Below are 21,104 nucleotides of genomic sequence, written 5' to 3' on the forward strand. Positions count from 1 at the left end.
CCCCTGTCCCTGGTGGTACTGTTTGCTTCTGTGAAGGACTGATTAAAGTGTCTTTTGTATGTTGTGAATCTTTATTTGAACTATTGATTTCATTATTTTGGAGGCTTTGTGGATGTTTTTGTGACTTGTGAATCTTCAAAATGAATGACCTGGAAAAGGTTTATGAGACTTCTGTCCACTTTAACTTTCTTCTTCAAATTCTTACAGTTTAACATAACATTTTTTTTGTCCGAAAGGCACAGAACAGGAAGAAAAAAATGCTAAAAAAAAAAGCCTGAGATTTCAGACTGGACTCTTTTCAAGTTAGCAAAAAATATGGGAAGCAAACAATGTCCGCTACTTCTGTAGTCAAATAATAGTTTGAAAACCAAAATTTTCTGGATGGTTTTAATCTTAGAACCATTTCTCACACAGCTTTTGATATTGAAAACATGCCCACATGAAATCCTGGATTTCATTTGAAAAAAATGTCACTCCTGCTCTGTGTGTATCTCCACTGTGGGTGGTGACTAAGAGAGGCTGTTTCACGTCTCCCCTCCTTCACGCTACACACTGCGAGTGTTCTCGTCAATCTGCAACTGCTGCCTGTGATAAGACGCCCCCTGCTGAGCCGGGACCTTATGAATGGACACACACTGTACCTCAATCATACACACACATGGCTATCAAAGATTCATGGGGGAATGTTTAAGGGGGGAAAAAAAGCAAGCCGATCTTTGTCTGGGTCTCTGTCTGGCTCGATTAATCTCAATTCAACAGATGCTCTTTTTGAAGAAGTTGTCAGAGTCATAAAGCAGACTAAAAATCAAATGAATCAGATGTCTCATTTTATGTCCACCTTAGTAATAGAGAAAATCAAGGAGATCCTGCATCAATTTTAAATCTGCCACATGTGGTCTTTCTGTTTCATCTCTTCTTTTCTTCCTGTTCCTGTGACCCCTACAAGTCTAAATCTGAGTCTGTGTCTTACAGCTCTGCCCCTCAACCCACCTGTCAAGGTTAAGTTTGTGGGCCAGCATCCTCCAGTCGTTCCCCCTGGTCTGTGGTGCATCCAGACTTCCACACAGCTTCTGTCGGATGGATAAGGGGATGCGGAAGGCGTTTGGACCGACCAGCGTGGTGATGTTACTAGCAGGGTCCAGCAGAGACGTGTCGATGCTCTGAGAGTCCTGCACACAAAGGAACATTATTTACAAGTCAAATAAAACATTATGCAAGAGAAACAGACCTGTCACAGGGGTAAAACAGAGAGGGTTCATGCTATTTCCATCCATTTCTCCATGTAAGCTGAGTGATTTTTAGTTTTACTACACTCAGAGGATTATATGCAGAAGGTCTGGTTACAAAACCAGAGTAGGACCCAGAGACAAACGAGGCTGGGCAGGGACACAGCGCTGCACTGCATGTACAATAATTCATCTCATTACAGAACACAAAGCCTGTGAGCTCCTCCATCCCTCATGCTCTATTCTCCAGGCCAGATGGCCTTTGTGGAGCGAGTACAGCCTGACTACTGGCTGATTTCTTCCCTCTCTGCTCTCGTCCTGTCAGAGGATAAGGTATGAAGGCTGCAGGTTCAAGAGCCCTTGTCTTTCATCCTGTCACTCAGGGTGAATGTTGTAAAAAGATGGAGGGTGAAATCTTTCAAGTTTCTCATGTCAGAAGGAAATAAGGTGTTGTTGCAGGGGATGCATTTCCTTTGATGGGAAATTCAAGGAGCAGGACGAAGAAGTTTCAATCAAAGTTTCTCTTCATATAGTGGGGTTTTTGAAAATGTTCATTATAGACGATTGAAATCAAAGCTCATTGCACTGCAAAAAATGTGCTTCAAACTAGAATGATGTCTTAATACAAGTAACTTTTCTCTTGTTCCATTGGCAGATTTCTTTTTACTCGTTACAAACACTTCATACCTTATTTTTGTCTTAAATAACTTGAAGGAAGACATTTTCATGTACTGGTCAGGTGAATGTGGCTCATATGAAGTCTAAAAAAACATTTTTACTTAAAATAAGACAAAAACACTTGATAAGATTTCAGTTTTTTTCCAGTGTGTCTCTTGATACCAGATGATAAATGGTCAGTTTTCTGCAGCATTATGTGCTGCGTTAACTTCAGCAATCTCTGCTTCTTCTCACAGAAAATGTTTTCCGCCAGGGGGTGATATGGGTAAAATGTGTCTGGACTTTTTATCACTGGACCCGGGTCTGGATTTTACCAGGATTATTGTTCAGGATGTTTTAGGGGCAACATTTTAAGCCCCAAATATTTCTTATCCTGCATTGTGAACAGTCTTTTGTCCTGTAATGTTTTTTTTAACTCACAGTTTCACATCACAATAAATACATTTATTTAAAGACACCAGCTGTGAGAGTTTCTGCAGGATGTACAAAGCTTTAGCTTTATACAAGTAGCTTATGCACAGTCCAAATGTAGTTTAGTGAGATGTTATTAGACAGATGTTTCTGCCCTTGAGGGATAAGTATAATGTTTAGATATAAAGATAAATGTTTACTCACTACAGACACCTGTGAAAGCTTTTTAACTGTGCTGGAGGTCAATATTGACACTGGCATTGGTATTATTACTATAACAATATCAACAAATTCCAAATATTAATGCTGTACCACTAATATAGATACTTTAGCAGTTTCTACAGAGGAGTAACTCTCTAACAAGAGGACTTAAGAGTTATCTGTAGCTTACAAGACTTTAGGGGCTCCAACTCAGTAAATAAAAGAGTTTCCTCTGTACCTCTGAGAGTGTTGTGTCCAGCTGAAAAATCTGTCCCTCTCCCTCCACTTGGCGCACACATATCTTACAGGCCAGGTCCACCGTGCTGGCAGAAAACCGCTCCAGGGTGAAGCAGCAGTGCAGGTTTCTCTGCGAACCGCTCCACACTTGTTGAAAGCAAAGCTCCTGCAGAGAGGAGCAGAGAGGAGCAGAGGAAGGAAGATTTACTCAGCCGTCAGAAAGCATGTGAGGGCATTTTATCCAAAAGGCTGTTTGTCTAGTTTACCTGGTACTTGGCGAGTAGTTTGCTCTTCCACAATGTGTGTGGGACGTCATGGATGGAAAGTCTTAGGTTGTGAGTGCTGTCTTTAAAGTTAAGAGTCTTTGGTTCATCCAGCAACTTCCCACCCATTTGTTTCTCCATCTGAAGGACTTCCTGGAAACACAAACACAAACAGCATGAAATCATTCAAACTACCTTTAAAAACATTTATTTTCTTTTGTCACATTAGTTTCTTCCAAAAACTCCTGCAACACACGAGAGATGAAATATTTTTCATTGTAGCATTCATCACTCTCACAGGGTTTTATGAACCTGAATCTGTCCCTGCCATCTGAAAGCAAGCTCAGTGTCCTTGCAGCAGGATTACGATCACTTCTCATTACCCATTCCCGAACTTAATAACCCTGTTTAATATCCCTGCTTGGTATAATAATCCTCCCTTATCTGTCTCTGTGTAGGTAGACGGAGGTATTAAACAGAAGAGGAGGGAGATAAATGCAGCTTATTTCACACTGGGGCAGCAGCAACATCTTTTTTGGAGGCACAATTACTCTTATTGTGACAAATAAACACAAAGATTTCACTTCCTGCCTCCCACATGTCATCTGCTAGCTCCACTCACACACATTTACATTTCAGCACCGATCAGATGAGTTCCTCCTGCACGTTTACCTTGAGAGCATCCTGTGTGTCGTCCAGGCAGTACACTCGGATGTGATACTCCATGGCGGGACATGTGACGGGGCCAAAGATGGCGAGTTTGAGGCGCTTGGTGGTCGAGGCGCTGAGGGACTGGCCCACAAGGCAGTAGGTGCCCAGAGTCTCCGTCAGGATGTGGCAGGCTTCATCATCCATTTGGATGTAGCACGGCGTGGTGAAATTTTCTTCTCCTACCACCACCACATCCTACGGGTGGGAGAGAAAGGAAGAAGCAGAAGTGACATAAGTGTGGAAGACAATGTGCAAAAATAACTCAAACTAGAATAGAGAGAAAATGGTTTCATAACTCTTTTATGCTGCTTGCTGTTGTCAAAATACAATTAAAGGAAAAAGCCACTTTAACCATAATTTCTATGACCACTGTTTAAATTTTTCATTTCAAGTTCCACAGACAAATCAAAGTCTTGTTTATCTCGATCAGATTTAATGCTTTCATTCATAAAAGTGACATTTTAATGCAAAATACTTCAAAATGCATTTCTCAGATGAGATAATAAGACAAAGCAAAATGAGCTTCAGTTGTTTTCTTATTCTAGACAAACTCGGTTTGATTGATTGTCGACATTTTTGTTAATTAAAATAAAGAATCAAATGTGTTTTCATGACATCAAGAGCTTAAAGACATTCACTTTCACATTTTGAGAATGCACCCTTGAGATCTTACAAAATCTTATATCATTATCTTATATTAAAGCATTATTATTAGGGTTAGGGTTTAAAAAAGTACGGGTCAAAAAAGTACGTTTTGTCTGTTTTTTTGGATCAAAAGAAGGAAGAGAGACATAAAAGAGGAGAGTCCACTCTTCTTAGGTAGTTTTGGTGTTTACATAGTCATAGAAAACTATATTATTTGGGTCTTGAAAGATCCTTCAAGATGCTCTGAAAATGGCCGGTAGCTAATGAGTAAATATCGGCCCGCTTTTACACATCGGCTGATATCGGTATATTATGCATCCCTAATATTTATTTTCTAGAAGTGCAGCGCTTTTGTTTAAACCGGTTGAATGATCAAACTTTGTAAACTCAGTTTGTGGCATAGTTCAGTGTCCAGAAGGTAAACAGACTCTGTTTAGTGTTACTCAAAGCCCAGTACTCTAACACGTGCCAGTAACGTGCAACGTCAGTAAATCCTGGTTATGTCCTTCTAGTCATCTACCAAGCATCAATGTAACCTCACTTTTCATTTTTTCATCATTGATAGACTCTCAAGTTCGACCAGACTATTGCTGAATAACTGTTGCATGTGGGTTGTAATGAACGTTATCACAAACAGCTTAACCTGTGTTTTAGCTAATGCTCTATCACTCTCATGTCAAATTTCCTCTGCTCTTCTGACCTTTTTCTTTTGCCAGTTGTGTTATAACATTTAGAAATAACCAATATTAGAACTGATAATCTCAATTTAAATCATGATTATGAACAGCCAACTATATAAACATGAAACTATTTCGAGATCACTTGCAAAGTCCTCACAGCGCCTTTACATTGTGAGTATAAACACATCCCATGGGTCATTTTTGGGAGTAAAGAACAAACAACGGTCGTGTCCTTCTCACACATTACATTTCCCAACAGTAGTTAGTAATGTCTGACGCCCTGCCTCTGCCTGTGAGGTAATGGAAGTATCCAGACCATTTCAAGCTGACCCCTTTAACGCCAGGACATTTCCCTCTTTCATTAGGCTCGTGCGCTCTGAAGACACTCGTGTATGCTCTCTTTCTCTTTCTCCCTCTTTCTGTCTGTCTTTCTCTCAGTAATCCAAACACTCCTGTGAGCAGCACATTGGCATTAATTCAGCCTATTATGAGAGACAGAAGAGGAATTACAGTATTTTATTGTGAGCTAGGCCGTTTAACAGCAGTATTATGGCTGATCATTAGACTCTTTAACTGCTCCTGAGGGGAGGGAGGGGGGAGCGGGGGGCTGGGCTTTCTTATTGGGGGATAATTAGAACACACAGAGAGGGGAAAGTAGGCTTTTGTTTTATACAATCAAACATATAAACACACACACCCACACACACTAACATATTTATTTATTCACTATCTTTGACATCATCTGCATAGAGCGTTTTTCTTTTTTTTTTAATCTTAATGTTTGTCGGAGAGTTACTGAAGCGGAAAGGCCCACATTCCTCATTACATGACCTGCTATCTTCATCATCATCACCATCATCATCACTACACCTTGTTTCCAACGACATTCCACGTGTGAGAGAGTATATTTCCTGGCTGGTGATGACTTTATATATAAAAATATCCATGAATTGCTTGTTCGGAGGGGCTCATCTCTGCTGTTTCTGCTGCAGTGATGAATACACACTCTGACAGAGCGTGTCATATAAAGCAATAATTCAAGCATGCAGTATGGAGCCGGCCTCAGCGGGAAGACGAGCTCATATAGAGGAAGCTGCCGTCACCTTGGATATTACCATCTGCATTTCTGACAGGTCAAAGATGTAATCAATAGCAGGCACGTAGTCCCCACGGGAGGCCACGTCCCTTTCAATATATGAAATATTGGAATCCATCCTGTACTATATATGCAATAAGCAGACGTGTCAACAGAACCTGATATAAAACTGCCTGTTTCCTTCAAGATTCACAAGCGAACGGACTCCAAACCTTGCAGGACTTCACTGAACTCCTGTGGCCTCTACAGCAGATTGGTACACTGTTCTTTCAGTGTAACAGAGTGGAATAATCTCAGATTCATTCCTCACCCTCTGCCTGAAGATTTACCATTGATCAATAGTTATACTCAGTTTACACTGAGTTTTATTACTCAGTTTACACTGAGCTTTATTGGCTGCCCCGCGTAATTCATCAATGTCACAAAGGCATGCTGGGCCGGCACAGAGGCCGTTTTTTTCCTGCTCCAGAAGTCTTATCATCACATCAGCAATGAAGTCGTGCAAAGGCGACCTGAAAACGACTTAATTCCAGCCAGGACTCGATGATAAGCTGACACAGGGGCAGATATTGCTAGATGATGCTCTGGGGATAGGTTCACAATATGTGACTTGATGAACAGTAAAGCAAAAAGGGGAGCCTGAATACAAGTTAAAAACATTAAAGTTGATGAGAATATTTCAGAAACATGCAGCATGTTAATGTTACTTCACATGTAATCTCAAAAATAAGTGGGCCTTGAGAAGTGTTAAAAGAAGTGGGAAATGCTCATTTTCAAATCAAAATACTTGAAAACAAACTCCCTGTAGCACAACCACAAGTACACTAAATTTAATGGAAGCATAAAATTCTCTTTGGTTCCTTTTGTAATTTTAATTCTAGCAAATAAATGCAGAGTGACGAGGAACGTATGACCAATTTACATAAAGAGTCTTTCATGATTAAATAATTCTGATTTCAAAGAAAGCATGCTTGTACTAACCAATACATAGTTATCAAGGTGAAATATCTTACATGTCTAAATCTAAGAACTTAAATCTCACCAAGTGCAGAATAATTTGCAGTGTCTAGACTCAAGCCAGGGCTTAATTTTTCTCCAAGTATGAACCAAAATCCACTTTTTAAAAAAAATTATTACTGATTTGTGTCTTCATTCTCCTGCATCTGTCCTGTACACCCTACAGCAAACTTCATTAAAATTGACATTGTAATGAAATTGTACCTTGACAAATAAAGAAGAAAGTTTCTTCATCAATTTTCATTTTATAATGATCTCCAGTTTGCAAATGAGAGTGAATAGATATACAGTGGTGACCAAAATTATTAGAGTGGATCTGAAAATGTTGAACTTTTTTTTTGCCTCCAAATCATAATCATGAAAAATGCAGATGTTTGCTCTGAGCACAACAAATACCAGATGAAGTAAGTCCTCCTGTTTTATCAACTTTTAGCTTTAATATTTAGTTTTTCTGCTTTTTGCAGCAGTTACAGCAGCCTTAGTCTCTGGCGTAGTGTCAATAGATTTCCTGAGAACTTCAACACTAATGTAATCTCATGCCTTCTGCAGCTCAAAGGTTTCCCTTTGAATTTACAATAGTTCTGTACACTTTATTTTACAACTCGACCAAATTTACTGGACAGGGTTGAGGTTTGGACTTGAGGGGTCAGTCCATCATGGTCAGTGTTCTTTTTTTTTTTAAGAAAGATGGCCAAATCTACTCATGATGGTTCTATTCTGGATTGGTAATTGGACTGTTTTTGTGCATGTGTGAGGTAAAAACCCTGAGAGTCCTCTCTGCAAAAACCTGTAATGTATCATCCAGTGCTGTTACAGCTACATGTATTCCACACATGCACACATCTAGACAAAAAAAATAGACATTCATAAAGGCACGCAAAAACAGTCTGGGGGAAAAAACAGTCCCAGCTGGATCCTTGCTATCAGAGGTTTGTTATTTCAGCACCTGGTTGCAGCGGGGATTGAGTGCTGAGCTGCACAAACAAAACACAGAGAGGTTGATCCCCTTCACCTCTTTCATGATTTATCTCCGGTGCCGTCTCATTTTCGCATTTTGTTTGCTTCAGTGTCTTTCAACTATTACCAGAGGTGTTTCCAGGGGGTGCCTGGGGTGGTTTAGGCCCCTCTCAAATTAGATTAGCTACACTGAAACCAATGACTGGCTGTCTGGACGCTCAAAGGAGGGAGTTAAACTCAAATCAACTAACTGCACTTCTAGTAGACCTTGGAGCAGCTGTTTTATTTGAAGTCAATTTGAAAAGACATCTTTTGTTTACAGTAGAAGACACTCGATGCTTCCATCCTTTTTTAAAAAAGTAAACCTTAAATTTGGTTACAGGGCAAGATCATGAATAAACTCCTTTTAAAAAAGGTGGAAAATTAGAACCTAGAGTAGAACTTTCAACCTGGCAGATATAGTGTTACTAAAGCATAGGTTATTTATGTAAATATTATTATAACATAGTTTTTTTTACTTCACATGGCCATCAAAAGCACATTTTCCAACCTGGCCACTGTGACAGACATCAGGGCACACTATCTCACAGCTTTCACACTGTTTCTCACCTCCCACTGGTTCTGCTGCGAGTGGCTCTTGAGCTGGATCAGCCAGTCCTGTTGGCCGTCACACACGGCACAGTGGTGCATGGTGATGATGACGGGCCGAGTCAACAAGGCCCCAGGAGGCCCGCAGCTCACCACAGGGCCCAGCACGGTTTGGCCATCATCCACTGACGGCCTGAAGGTGTACACACAGACACACACAAAGAAAACACACACAGAAACTGTTTAGTGGCCAAAGTGACAGCAGTCAGTGTAAGGGTTACATGGCAGAGCTGACAGGGGTAAACACCGCTCTGGGGTGTTCATGGAGCAGGCAGCAGTGCGTACCTCATGTTGTCCTTCCTCTGAACCGTCACATACATCTCATACACCCTGCCCTGAGGAATTGCCCCAGCTGGAACCAGCAGACTCACCCCTAGGGAGCACAAAAACAGACAGACAGACAGACAGATATGAGGCTGACTATCGGACAGAGAAATTCTTGTTATGACTGTGTTTTAGTGGTATCTTTTAAGTTTGAAGTCAGTGGGTGCATAAACAAGACTTTTGAACATCAGCATTTTCAAAAGATGTACAATGTTGTTTCTAAAAGGTTTAAGATCATAGACTCTATTGAAAGATGGATGACATGGCAGCGCCCAAAAAGCAAAGCCAAGGAGTGTAGGTCTGGAAGAGGGACCCCAGGTAGGCAGGAGCCGTTCTTGTCAATGTTTTGTAAGCCAGAAGAAGAGCTTTGAATTTGATTCAAGCTGCCACTGGAAGCCAGTGAAAAGTGATTAACAGCAGTGTGATGTGCTGTGCAGTTTTAAAATTCAAGAAATGTTTTTGCTTTTTGGTAGTAGATGTATGAGTTTGCTTACTCAGTGTATGACTGACCTCACATTTGTTTAATTAGGTTAGAGTTATTTAAGTTTTGAGTTTGCTTTATGGAATTAAAGGAAAGTTAATGGTCAGGTTTCAAAAAGTTGTCAAAACTCGATGTTGGAAATGGGTTAAGGTTGATAAAAAACAGCAAAGCAGACCTGGAGAAGTGAGGGAAGGGACTGCCTCCTGACCAATTTGATTTACCTGACATTTGTTTTATTCAACACAGGGTAATTTCAGTTTTGAGTTTTCACTATGGAATAAAAGGGCAGTTTCAGCCAGGTTTAAAGTTGCCTAAGTCACTTTATTATTTATTGTTACATGATTGACACACATTGTTCTATGCATGTCAGCAGTCATCCACTGTGAATGCCTTTTTGATTGAAACGATTAATAAATATCATATTCTCTGTATTTAGTTAAGTTTTGTGTTTTCCCAAAAACTTTTAAAAAATGACTTAGGCCATTATTTTAACAGGGTGACGATTTGTACAATGGAAACACTGGTTCCTGATGGGTTTTAAAAAACAAACTTTCTACAACTGTGCAAGGGCCAAACCCTCCCACAACACCCTTGCTTTTAAAAGTGCCTGTTGTTGATTGTTTTGGCTTCACTATTGTACTCCAGGATATGGAGAGACATCAACAGTCCACTTTCAGACCCATCTTAATTGAAAATCAGGTCCTCAAGCTCCACCTTTTACATGTGACAGTAAACTTTTACTCCTAACAGATACATCTTAATGCATCGCTGCTGTACTGTAGCTGTAAAGAGCAGTTGTTCCCCAGTGGAAAATGATTATTATTTTTTCTCAGAGAGGTAAAGTCATAATTGCTGTCCCTCCTGGCCCTGCATATAAAAACTATGGCACTTCGGTGCTTTCTCCTGTGGCATCAGGAAATGATGTGACATTTCATTTCTAAAATCAATGATCTCCCTCCTCTTCATAACAGTCTCATATCGCTGCAGCCGGCAGGATTTACATTTTTCCATCTCAGATTGATTTGATGAGATGTCCTGCCCACTTTTTGGGGCTTACATTCTGTCATGAACACACACACACACACACACACACACACACACACACACACACACACACACACACACACACACACACACACACACACACACACACACACACACACACACACACACACACACACACACGAGTGTTTCTCTCTCTGGAGGGAGTTTCTCAGATAGCTCATTGATTTCTTATGTCCTTGTGCTGAACTTTTTCTTAAGGTGACAGACAGCTCCTCTTGCTAGCTACTAGCACTGACATCACATCTCCGCCACGGGGACGTTTCACACTCTGTAGTTTTCTCTCACAGTAAAAGCTTCAAATAGACAGGAAACACATTTTAAGATGCAAAAACACCAAACAGCCACACTGACTGGGCCATGAAATATTTCATTACCCAGACACACAAACAGATCAGATATCAAATGTGCTCCGTCCTCTCCCTCTGCCTATGTAACATGATGAGGTGGCTAAGCTTAAACAGCAGCTGAGAACATTTTTACAAGAATCAAACGGGAAAAGAAAAAAATGAAGAAACCTGAGAAAATGGTGTATCCTTTAATGTCTCTTCTAGTTTGTCTAAGCCTGTCAACATGCATCTGTGGCGTGTTACATTCAGCCCACATGTGTTTGAAGTGAAGACAGCGCGGCTCATGTAGGCTGCCTGAAACTGTACACCTCCACATCAGTCCTCGTGCTGCACCATCGGTATCCATCAACCCCTGTCATATCGTGTGCAGTCACACTGATGGGTTACACATGGCTTAAGTGTCATATTTCAAAGTCAGGTCAGTGTTTGTATGGAGCATGCTTTCTGAGAGAGCTCTGAAGTCTTCACACAGTGTCATTCATACCTGAAATAATCCACATTCTCAGTGGATCATTTAGGGATTAGACCAGATTATGTCTTCAGGAATAAGATAATCTACTTTTTTGTTAAAGTGAATGAGAAAATTGTTTGAGATCTTAAATCTGTCCCATACTATCTTATCATGGCACGGAGATGAAAAAACCAAGCTAAAAACTAGCTAGCATAGCTAACAAGCATACCAGCTCATAAATAGGTTATAAATACGGATGGGTACCTTTTAAATTTGAAACGATATGGTGCGGATGTCTGGTACCTGGCGACCGGTACCAGTACTTAACAGAACCAATTTTGGATACTTTTTTTCATAACAAAATCTTTTTTTTTTCAATTTAACATATTTTTTTTTTCAATATATAACCTTGCAATGCTGTGTTTATGTCCAGCATGGAAAAGCCCCTACTCTTTCAGTCCCTCTCAGTCACAAGGATGCATTTAGGTACCTAAACATGGTACCTTTCAATTTTACAAGTATCGGTACCTGGTACTTTTGACTGAATTCGGTCGGTACCTATAAAAATACCTAGTTAGGTACCCATCCCCAGTCTTAAATCACAAGATCATCTAGCTTCAAATGATCACCAGCCTGCACTCAACCATTCACTTGTTTCACTTCACAAGTCCAGAAAAATGTCTTCTTTCAAGAAATTACAGCTCAAAAATGACGGTCAAATCTCTTGTGAAGAATACAAAGAAATCTACTAAAAGAGTAAGAAAAGTTTGCTCGTCATGCTTCTTGAAATAAAATATCCCCTTTATACAAGAAACTAAACAAGCACTTTGTTCCTACCCCATTGACATTTTTTTCACTCTTTGCTTTATTTTTAAAGGGTTTTGTTTATATGCTTTATTTAGTTTTTAATGTTTTTATATGGTTGAGTCCAAATGAAGAGAAGTATTACTTAATCTAGACATGCAGAGCTTGTGAGCTAGCTTTAGCATCAGCTAACTGACATGGCTGGTTGTACTGCTCTTATTTAAGATGTAATATGCATTCTGGCAAAATCATTAGTATTTTATTGAATTAAACATTTCATGTTAGGAAAAAATAATTGATCCAGTTTTCAGACTTTGGCAGCTAACCTACATCTTTAATAAAGTAACTGTGTGTAACTTAAACTTTAGTGTGTAACTTTACTTCTTTAACTTTAAGTAAGCTCAGGGTCTTGCCCAGGGACAGATTCACAAAAGCAGAGATCGAACTGTCATCATTCTGACTGTAAGATGATCCACTCCACTGCTGAGCCACTGTGAGGCAACCAGTAGAGAAACCAGGAAGCTTGTGTAGCAAGCAAAAGACTTTAGTTTCTATGGATCTTTAAAGGGAAGCATTCTGGGCTGAGAAGATTGTTATGAATGGATGAAGACAGGCCCCTGTGGAGAGCATGAAAAGAGCTGATGGATGAGCTCCGGTTTGACTTTTGAGATTCAAATACAGTGTCTCCCAAAGATACATTCATGAATGTTGAGCTCCTAAAGTATCTCAAAGGGGAACTTGATAAAGATGTGTGGCTTCTTTAAGAAAAGGCAGAGAGACAGTGTGGGGCAGGAACCCTCTCCTGATGAGCCACAGCTTCTTCGCCTGATACATTATATTTGATCCTTGCACAATTGCACATGGTACAGTACCTGAGTTGGGGACGATTAGATGTCCTCCCTGGGAGCTGAAGGAGCCCAGTGCGGTGCATGATGGATCCCGTGTTCTGAGCAGAGTCTGCGTCTGAGTACGACGTCCCATCGTGCTGTCGCTGTTGTCCAGGAGGCAGTGCGGTAGCTTCGGCGACAGTTTGGAGGAAAACTCCCCTCCCAGGTCGTCCTGAGGGGTCACTAAGCCTGAGGAGTTGTACACCTTAATTTTCAGGTTGGGCAGTGGGTCCAGCAGAGGCGAGTTGGTCATGGGGATTTTGTCCGCCACATCATGGAGGGCGTAGACAGGGCCGCGGTACATGGCAGCTGCTGATGTCAGATCAGGAGGTGCTGTCAGGAGATCAGCTGGAGAATAACAGACAGTGACATCAGTCGAGCTTAATGCGTCTCCGATAAGCATTTCAGTCATCCTTTACATTATGGAGAACTGGTAACTCGAAACCAAAATAACCACGAGGAAATGAAGTCCTGGCAGCAATAAGCGGGTCAGCTGTCTGGCTTTACTTTTTTGTTTTTTATCACTCATTCGGGAAGTCCACTTCACCACTAAGACGCATTACTCAGGCTGGAGAGTTCAGGGTGCAGCTGTGATTCATGGCTAACAGATGGCTTCACTAAAACTCATTTTTAACCACAAGGTACAAGAATGAATGTTCAAAAGCTCGGGTGAGGTCGGGTGAGCAATGTAAAGGTTACATCCCCTCTGTGTTTTCTCCAATAGCAGAGATCTTATGAGAGAACAATCACAGAAAGATCACATTTAAGACAATATTAAGTCTCAACACCTTTATATTTCCAATCAAACAACAATGCGAGGCTTCTAGGCATTGTACTGTATCTAAAATTTTCCTTTTGTTTCCAGTCATCCTTCATCTTGCATCCAAATTTCTAGGTTGACTACTTACAACACAACTCCTCTGATCTGTCTGTTTCCCTGCTGTATTTCTGTCCAGCTCACTGCCACCTGTCTGCATCCCTGCGGTCCTACTTTTAAGTCCTGCGTCACAGGCCCAAATCTAATTACATTTTAATATGCCACATACAGACCAGCCTTATTATGCTTTAATGAAGGGGCACAGTTTGGCCTCCCATCACAGCGACACGCATTTTAATCGTTTCATCACCTTGTTCTCACAAACATGCTGTCTGCTGCCTGTATTTCCCTTTAAGGCAGCGTGCTCGTCTATGAATGAATATCAAATGTGTCTTTTGTGAGCAGTATGAAAAAGCTTAATGGGACCACACACAGATCACATTTTAAGATGAGTTTATGAGACTGGGGTTTCAGTATGTAGGACTTCATTCATCAAATGACATTTCTTTGACCTAATTTAAAGTTCATGTAAGGAACTCTCTGTCCATGTTGATTATGGATCCCACGAGTGAGTGATTGGTGGTCTTATCCAGTGCAAAAATGTGAAGAATCACGCAAAAAAATTCATCCTGCTTTCTCTCAGTGTTTATTGTGGCAATTCTGCATCACTCAGTGTGAATATTTGCTGTGGAAATAATTACAAAGTGCTTTTTCTTTAGCATGTTGTCAATCATCAGATCTGATGAAGGTAATAGAAAGCAATCACATCTGATTTTAGTTAATTTCAGCAAAGCATGCCTTTTTTTAGAGTGTTGGAAACCTTTCCTTTTTACTAAGATATTTGTTATTTCTTCATTATAAGAGTATAATCTACTTAATCTTCTTTACAATCTTCATTCTACAATCTTCTTCTTCTTCTTCTTCTTCTTTAAAAATAGTGCCCTACGCCTAGGTTATACCTCTTTTATTGTACTAATGAGTACAACAAACGGTACTTCAGAGTTGATGTGTTCAGTCGCTCTGCAGTAACTCCTCCAAAACTCATGAGGGCAGTGTGGTCTGTGTGATCGTCAGATCACCTTCATGCTTTTTTGGACGTATTACGTTATTTTAAAGTTGATACATGTTGCCATATAGCATACAGCAATTTTTAATCGGAAGGATAGAGAGGAGACATCTGAGGAGATGAAATGTCCCAGGATTGCAGAAATGTTGGGAAAACAAGAAGTATGATCCTGCTCAGCAGGTAAATCACAGAGCTTGTGGTCTGCTTTGTTTCAACGTGCTGTTATACTTGGGAGGAGGTGCTCGTCATCTACGCTATGCTGTTGTTAGGACTCAGAAGTATAAACCAGGCTTCAGCGTCTTTAACTTCCTTTTTCTAATTCCTTTCTAATGGCTAATGGGGGCAACTTCACTGGTGGCAACGACTTAAAATTCTGAAAAAGGAGATGAGAAAATTACCTTAACTAATGGTCTCAGAAGCCATGACCAAGTTGTTTTCCTCCTTATATGATTTTATGTTAATTTTGTTCCTTTTAGCGTGAAACTGAGAATAAAGCAGCAATGCTTTCTTAGCCATGTGGCAACCTGTGACTGAGAAGTTGCTTCCAAAGCACTAAGACAAGACAAAGAGCATCATTTGTTGATTAGAGAGATTTTTGATACCTTTATGATTGCAAAACAAGACACATGCAGGCAAACATCCACACAGATTTCCAGCCCGTGCCCCACCTTTCCGTGCAGTCTTGATGCTGACTGGTTGAAAACCTCCGTTGAGAGCCGAGGAGTCGATGATGTCAGAGTCAAAGTCTCTGTGATTTTTCCTGTAGATGAAGAGCGCCACAGCGACAGAGATGACCAGGCACATGATCACGGCTATCACGATGCCCACGTAGAGGGCCACATCGTCCGTACTCGGGGCCACTGCAGGGAAAGAGGGGAAGAGAAATAGTCCTTTAAGACCTCATGAGTCCACATCAATTGTGTCAAGCTCTGTTTCTCAACATGCGGGAGCGGTGATGAAGACATTATCAGCAGACTAATATCCTGGTCCAGGATTGAGCCGGATATTAATCAGTATCTGTGGGGAAATAAATGTGTACGATGTATCTGTCGTTTTATCAACGCACATAATCTGGATGTTGATGGATCATCCTGACACGATGAATCAGGATCATTATGCAAAGAGTATTTTCAACTTTTCTCATCTTACATTTACTTTTGATGGCTAAAATATGATCATGATGATGAAAAAGCCAACAAAATACATCACATGGTCACAGAAATCTGCTGCACACATGTGAAGAACATGATCATCAGCCCGTGTTTTTGCACTGATATGTTATGAGTTCTTGCATGAAGCTTTTTGGTGTTAATAAAACTGGAAAATAAAGATACTGGTGATAAATTGGATGTTGTTAATAGCTCCAGTGCAAAGCAATGACACACTGTCCTAACAAGCAGCCTCAGAAGCCAGATCTGAAGTTCTGAGGACAGAGATATAGACGTTTTATCTTCAAATTACCGCGCTCTGTGATGGAGTTCAGAGCCTGTCTCTGTCTTTGTTCTTAAACACTAAGAGATAAGATCGAGACATAGCTTGCATTTCTCAGACTGTCTTTCATCTGCGCTCCCTCCTGCAGGCTCTCTGTCCACTTTCCAGCTGGAGTAACCTCTGTGATTAGCACGCCTGGCGTGGCTATGGATGGCTGTTCGAGACACCAGTACAGATCAGACCTTTTAATGGATGCCTACTGACAGTCCCAACTCTCTGTGGTGCTCAGTGAAGAATGTCCTTCGCTGTCATGGAGTTGACAAATGGGGGGAAAGTCTTTTTGAGGAAGTGAAATGCCAGAGGGCCTGTGTGAGCATGTATGAGCACACACTCCTGCATGTGTCAGGGGGATGCTTCAGAAGACCAAAGAGCTAAAATGCATCTTATTTTTTAACACATTTTGAGTATGCAAAAGGAGCTGCACCAGTAGATGGCAGCATCAGCCACGGATCATTTGTAATTTCAGCGCATGCATGATGGCCGGGCATTTGTGTAAATTAGCCTCATGCGTCTTAGGGATGCAGATGGCACTCAATCTGTGTCTCTTGTCTTCTCCTGCACAAAGGAAAAGGAAAGAAGCATAAAAGAAAGAGATGAGGTTGAAAATTGAGAATCTGACAGCAAGTTGTGTTCTTTTATGACGTCCTTGCTCTTTTTCTTTCCCTGCTGATGCTACTTTATCCAGCTGATTTGTGTTTTTTGAATACTGTTTAACAAGTGCAGCATTCAACATGTAGTCAATTTAAAATCCATTTTACTTCAAGCTTTGATTCGTGAATCAGAGCTGGAATCAAATTGTGTTCGACCTTCAGCAGACCGGAGCTATTTGAAAAAAATGATGGTTTCTTTAGATGCACTGATCGGGGACAATTAAAACAGCGCGGGGAACTGGCACCATAGTTATCAAAGATTCAAGTCCAAGGCAAGGACAAGTGAGGCCTGGCCCTGTCTGTACAGCCTTAAACAGAGACATCACATTAAAGAGGAGTGTGGAGATATATCCTCATATATGTGAGGCCTCTAATCCTTCCTTCTGCACAGACAGGAACTGAAAACAGAGCGAGGGGAGGCAACGATGAAAGTCTGGAAAATGTAATTTAAGTATGCTTCCTTCCTCTGCCGAGCTCCCCTGCAGTTATTTAACATATATCCCCCCTCAGACGAACAATCTTCCTGTCCTCGCTTTGGTGATAAAGGCAGCAACCTGCTAAGTGTACGCATTAAAATGTATCACTTAGATTAATACATCCCTTTGAACATGAGCCATTGTCAGAAAAAAAAGGGAAAGCACGAGAAATGGAAATGAAAGGGATTATTGAACACTCCATTCTGGGTGAGATTTACAGAGAGAGGAGAGAGGAATATGCACCGAGAGGAAGGAAGTGAGTTAGATTCTGTAGCGGAGAAGAGTCTGAGCTGATGAAGGGAGAAAGTGTCGAGAGGAGCAACAGGATAAAGGGCAGAGTCAGCTCAAAGTTAGAGGGGAGTAACACGGCTGGAAACAGGCAGCTGGTGAGCAGAGAGGTGTTACGGGAGAGGACAGAGTGAGATTTAAAAAAAGGAGAATTCCCTGAGGAGGTTAACTGTGAAAATCAGAGGATCATCAATGAAATGTGAAAAGATGTGAAAGAACAAAAGCAAACATGTATCCGCAAATGAAAAAAAGAAATCAATAACTCACATGAATTTCCCAAACCATTCTTGTCTCTCGCCTCAGAGGACTTCTGATAGGAACCTTGAAGAGAGCGAGGAATTGTGGGTGGGGGAGAAAGAATAGGGGGGGTGTAGAGGGATGGGGGATGATGAAAATCAAATTTAAGCCAACAGAAAAACAAACTTAACAAATGAGACAGCAACAAACTCGTGAGTAGGAGTGATGACGCAGAGAAGCGATCCTTCTTGATTTGGCCCCCTCCTCTCCCGAGCTCTGTACAGACTATAGAGATGGATGGAGGGAGTTTGGGTGGGGTGGAGGTTCTGAAAGGGGAGTGGCGTTATCCATCAACTTGGCTTAGTGCCGCAGCAGCAGGAGCAGCAGGAGCAGCAGGAGCAATGCTGGCAGGTGAGAGAGTTGGAGGGGCTGATGGAGCGAGAGCTCCAGCAGAGTCAATAGAAGCTACAGCCTCACATCTGTCACTGCAGGGGGGATGGAGAGGGTGGAGCTCGGGATGAAAGGAGTGTTGTGATAGGATATGAAAACAAGTTGAAGGACACAGATTTCACATCACTGTTTGCTGATCCCTCTGGCTTCAGGTTCCTTTTACTATGAATATACTATGAACGTTGGCCAGTGAGGGCGAATACGCCGTGTTGGCTGTGAGCTTGTCCTCTGAGAGACTTAGACTACAACTTTAAAAACACATAAAAAAGCCCAAAACAGAAACTTCAACTTCGGTAATTCTCGTCTCTGAGTAGCATCATGTTTGCTGCATTATGAAAGTAATATGAAAAAAAAACTACAACTTAAAAAAACCCCAAAACTTAAAACCAATCTTCTTCATTTGTGTTCCTTGTCCTGTGCTGATTTGATTAAAGTTTGCTCTGATACCAAAGTGAGGTTTAGCAGCAATGTATGGAGGCCAAGAATGGCAATTTTGCAGCACTGCTCAAAAGGTTTACCGTTTAGAGAAATAAGGTACATGCTTTTTATTTGTTTGTTGTTGTTTCCCAACATGAATAAATAAATGAATAAATGAATAAATAAATAAATAAATAAATAAATAAGCAAACCAAAGTAAAGAGACAAACAGATTTTTTTTTCTGTTTTAGCATTTGCATTGGTGAGTCTTTAGTTTATATCAAAGTAAGGCAATCAAGTAAGGGCAAAGCTGTTGCCTGCCCTCTATTATTTCAATTTCAATTTAAAGATATAAGCTACAATTAAAAAAAAAAAAAGACCCAAAGGTCTGAAATGTGAAAAAAAAAAAATTACTGGAAAAGAAAAAAAAAATCAAGAATAAAAATGATTGAATGCTAGTTCAATTCAAACTCAGTGAAGAATTTTTTTTAAACAAATTCTAAAAGAAACTCATATTAATTTTTTAAAGTCTATTTTTTGTCTTTGCTGTTCATTTCTTGTTGGTAAATTGTTTTTTTTGGGGGGGGGCTCTTCATAACAGTTGTTACATAATTTGATGGATTTTCCCTAAGTTATACTAATTTTATATTTAGCCTTTCAGTTTATGAATTTTTGACTTGTTGATTGTGACAAAAATCATTTAGCATGAAGTAGGGTATTTCAATTAATTAATTAATTAACTCTCATTTATATGGCACTTTTTGCTTTACAGTAAAAGAAAGAGAAGAAAATCTAATGTTCAAAATATATGAAATAAAATTATAGCAAATAACATATACAATTTAGAGTAGAGTAGAGACTAATGCGAACCTGCTACATAACTTGATTTAAATAATTTAGAATTAATAATTTTAAGTACAATAAAACAGCACTAAAAATACCAATATGCCAAATTGATAAGATAAAAATTGATTGAGTTGGTATCAGAGTATTTGCCCTTTTAGGAAACCGTATCAGCAGACTGAATTGGCAGCGCAGTCGTATAGCTCACCAGCACACATAATATTCAGTCCTTGAGGAACATCCATAAACAACTCCACAAACAATGAAGTCCTTATAGGAGGGAGGGAGAGCCACAGGCGGACAAGTGAAGCGACAGAAAAATCAATGTCTTGATAGATGGGGCTGGTGTACATGTAATCAGGCAACAGGGAAAGCAGACCAGAGCAGGAGGAGGTGACTGTCAGGGTCAGTCTAACTGATGGCCTGTTTGAACCCATCCTCAAGTTTCCATTCACCTCAGTATCTACAGCGGCCCAGCCTGGGTAAACTCACGCTTCACTGGGTGGGCTTGGAGGGGAAGCCCGAGCTCCAGACAGACGATGATTATTCTTTCATGACAGCACAGCGCTGAAGAGGAAGGGGGGCTTAAAGGAGAGGAAATCCTTGTCTATGCTTGGGTCATTATTTCTTTAAATATGGCAGGTTTCCAACTTTGGAGAAGGATTCTGTCCTCAAGCACAACTGATGTCATCATTACAAAAGCTGCTGGATTTTTGCTTATTTTCGTGGATCTGAAGATTGCATACTAGGCCCGAACTGGAGGTTTGTGGGCTGCATGAAGTCTTAAACACACTCAACTTGTAGATATGAAGAAGTCCAAAAGATACTACTAAGAGGCCTCTAAAGTTATGAGTTTAATTTCTAATTTTTCACGAGACAAATTAACTTTTTGTTTTTTAGACAACCTACGTCTCTTCTGGGAACAAAACAAAATGCATTTTTAACACATTTCACCTCACAGTTCTACAGCTTGAACTGATAAAATGTTAATTTAAAATGTGTGGCCTCTTGGCACTTCCGTTTTTTCAGTTGCAGCCCTTTCAAAAAAGTCGCAGAAGAGGCTGGATACATTTTAATTATGTTAAACCAAAACTTTTGAGGCACTTATTAATAAGTAATATATATAACCTCATGTTGTACCAAGGCTGAAATGAGCCTCTGAGTCAGGTTCCTCCATTTTCTGCTCTTTGATAGCAATAAAGGATTTGCCCTTGCTGGAGTGTGCTCCCGTCTCGCTGAA

General features: G+C 40.5%; 1 protein-coding gene across 3 annotated transcripts in view; it reads right to left on the bottom strand.

Annotated features, from left to right (window-relative positions):
• Positions 1-21,104, bottom strand: part of unc5cb (unc-5 netrin receptor Cb) — a 154,038-nt gene that overhangs the window by 2,130 nt on the left and 130,804 nt on the right. For 2 of the 3 annotated variants that reach the window (XM_074690877.1, XM_074690878.1), the window contains 8 exons: positions 15,681-15,872; positions 13,115-13,477; positions 9,056-9,143; positions 8,732-8,903; positions 3,689-3,922; positions 3,020-3,169; positions 2,755-2,919; positions 991-1,169 (listed from right to left, as the gene is read on the bottom strand). In XM_074690877.1, the coding sequence (XP_074546978.1) occupies positions 991-1,169; positions 2,755-2,919; positions 3,020-3,169; positions 3,689-3,922; positions 8,732-8,903; positions 9,056-9,143; positions 13,115-13,477; positions 15,681-15,872 (1,543 nt within the window). Of the gene's footprint in view, positions 1-990; positions 1,170-2,754; positions 2,920-3,019; positions 3,170-3,688; positions 3,923-8,731; positions 8,904-9,055; positions 9,144-13,114; positions 13,478-15,680; positions 15,873-18,184; positions 18,239-21,104 lie in introns of all 3 variants that reach the window. The other variant, XM_074690876.1, reaches the window with a different exon arrangement.

The sequence above is a fragment of the Halichoeres trimaculatus genome, unplaced genomic scaffold (genome assembly GCF_033239565.1).
Source record: "Halichoeres trimaculatus isolate MK-OKI-2021-1 unplaced genomic scaffold, fHalTri1.1 fHalTri1_scaffold_16, whole genome shotgun sequence".
Taxonomy (NCBI): Eukaryota; Metazoa; Chordata; class Actinopteri; order Labriformes; family Labridae; genus Halichoeres; species Halichoeres trimaculatus.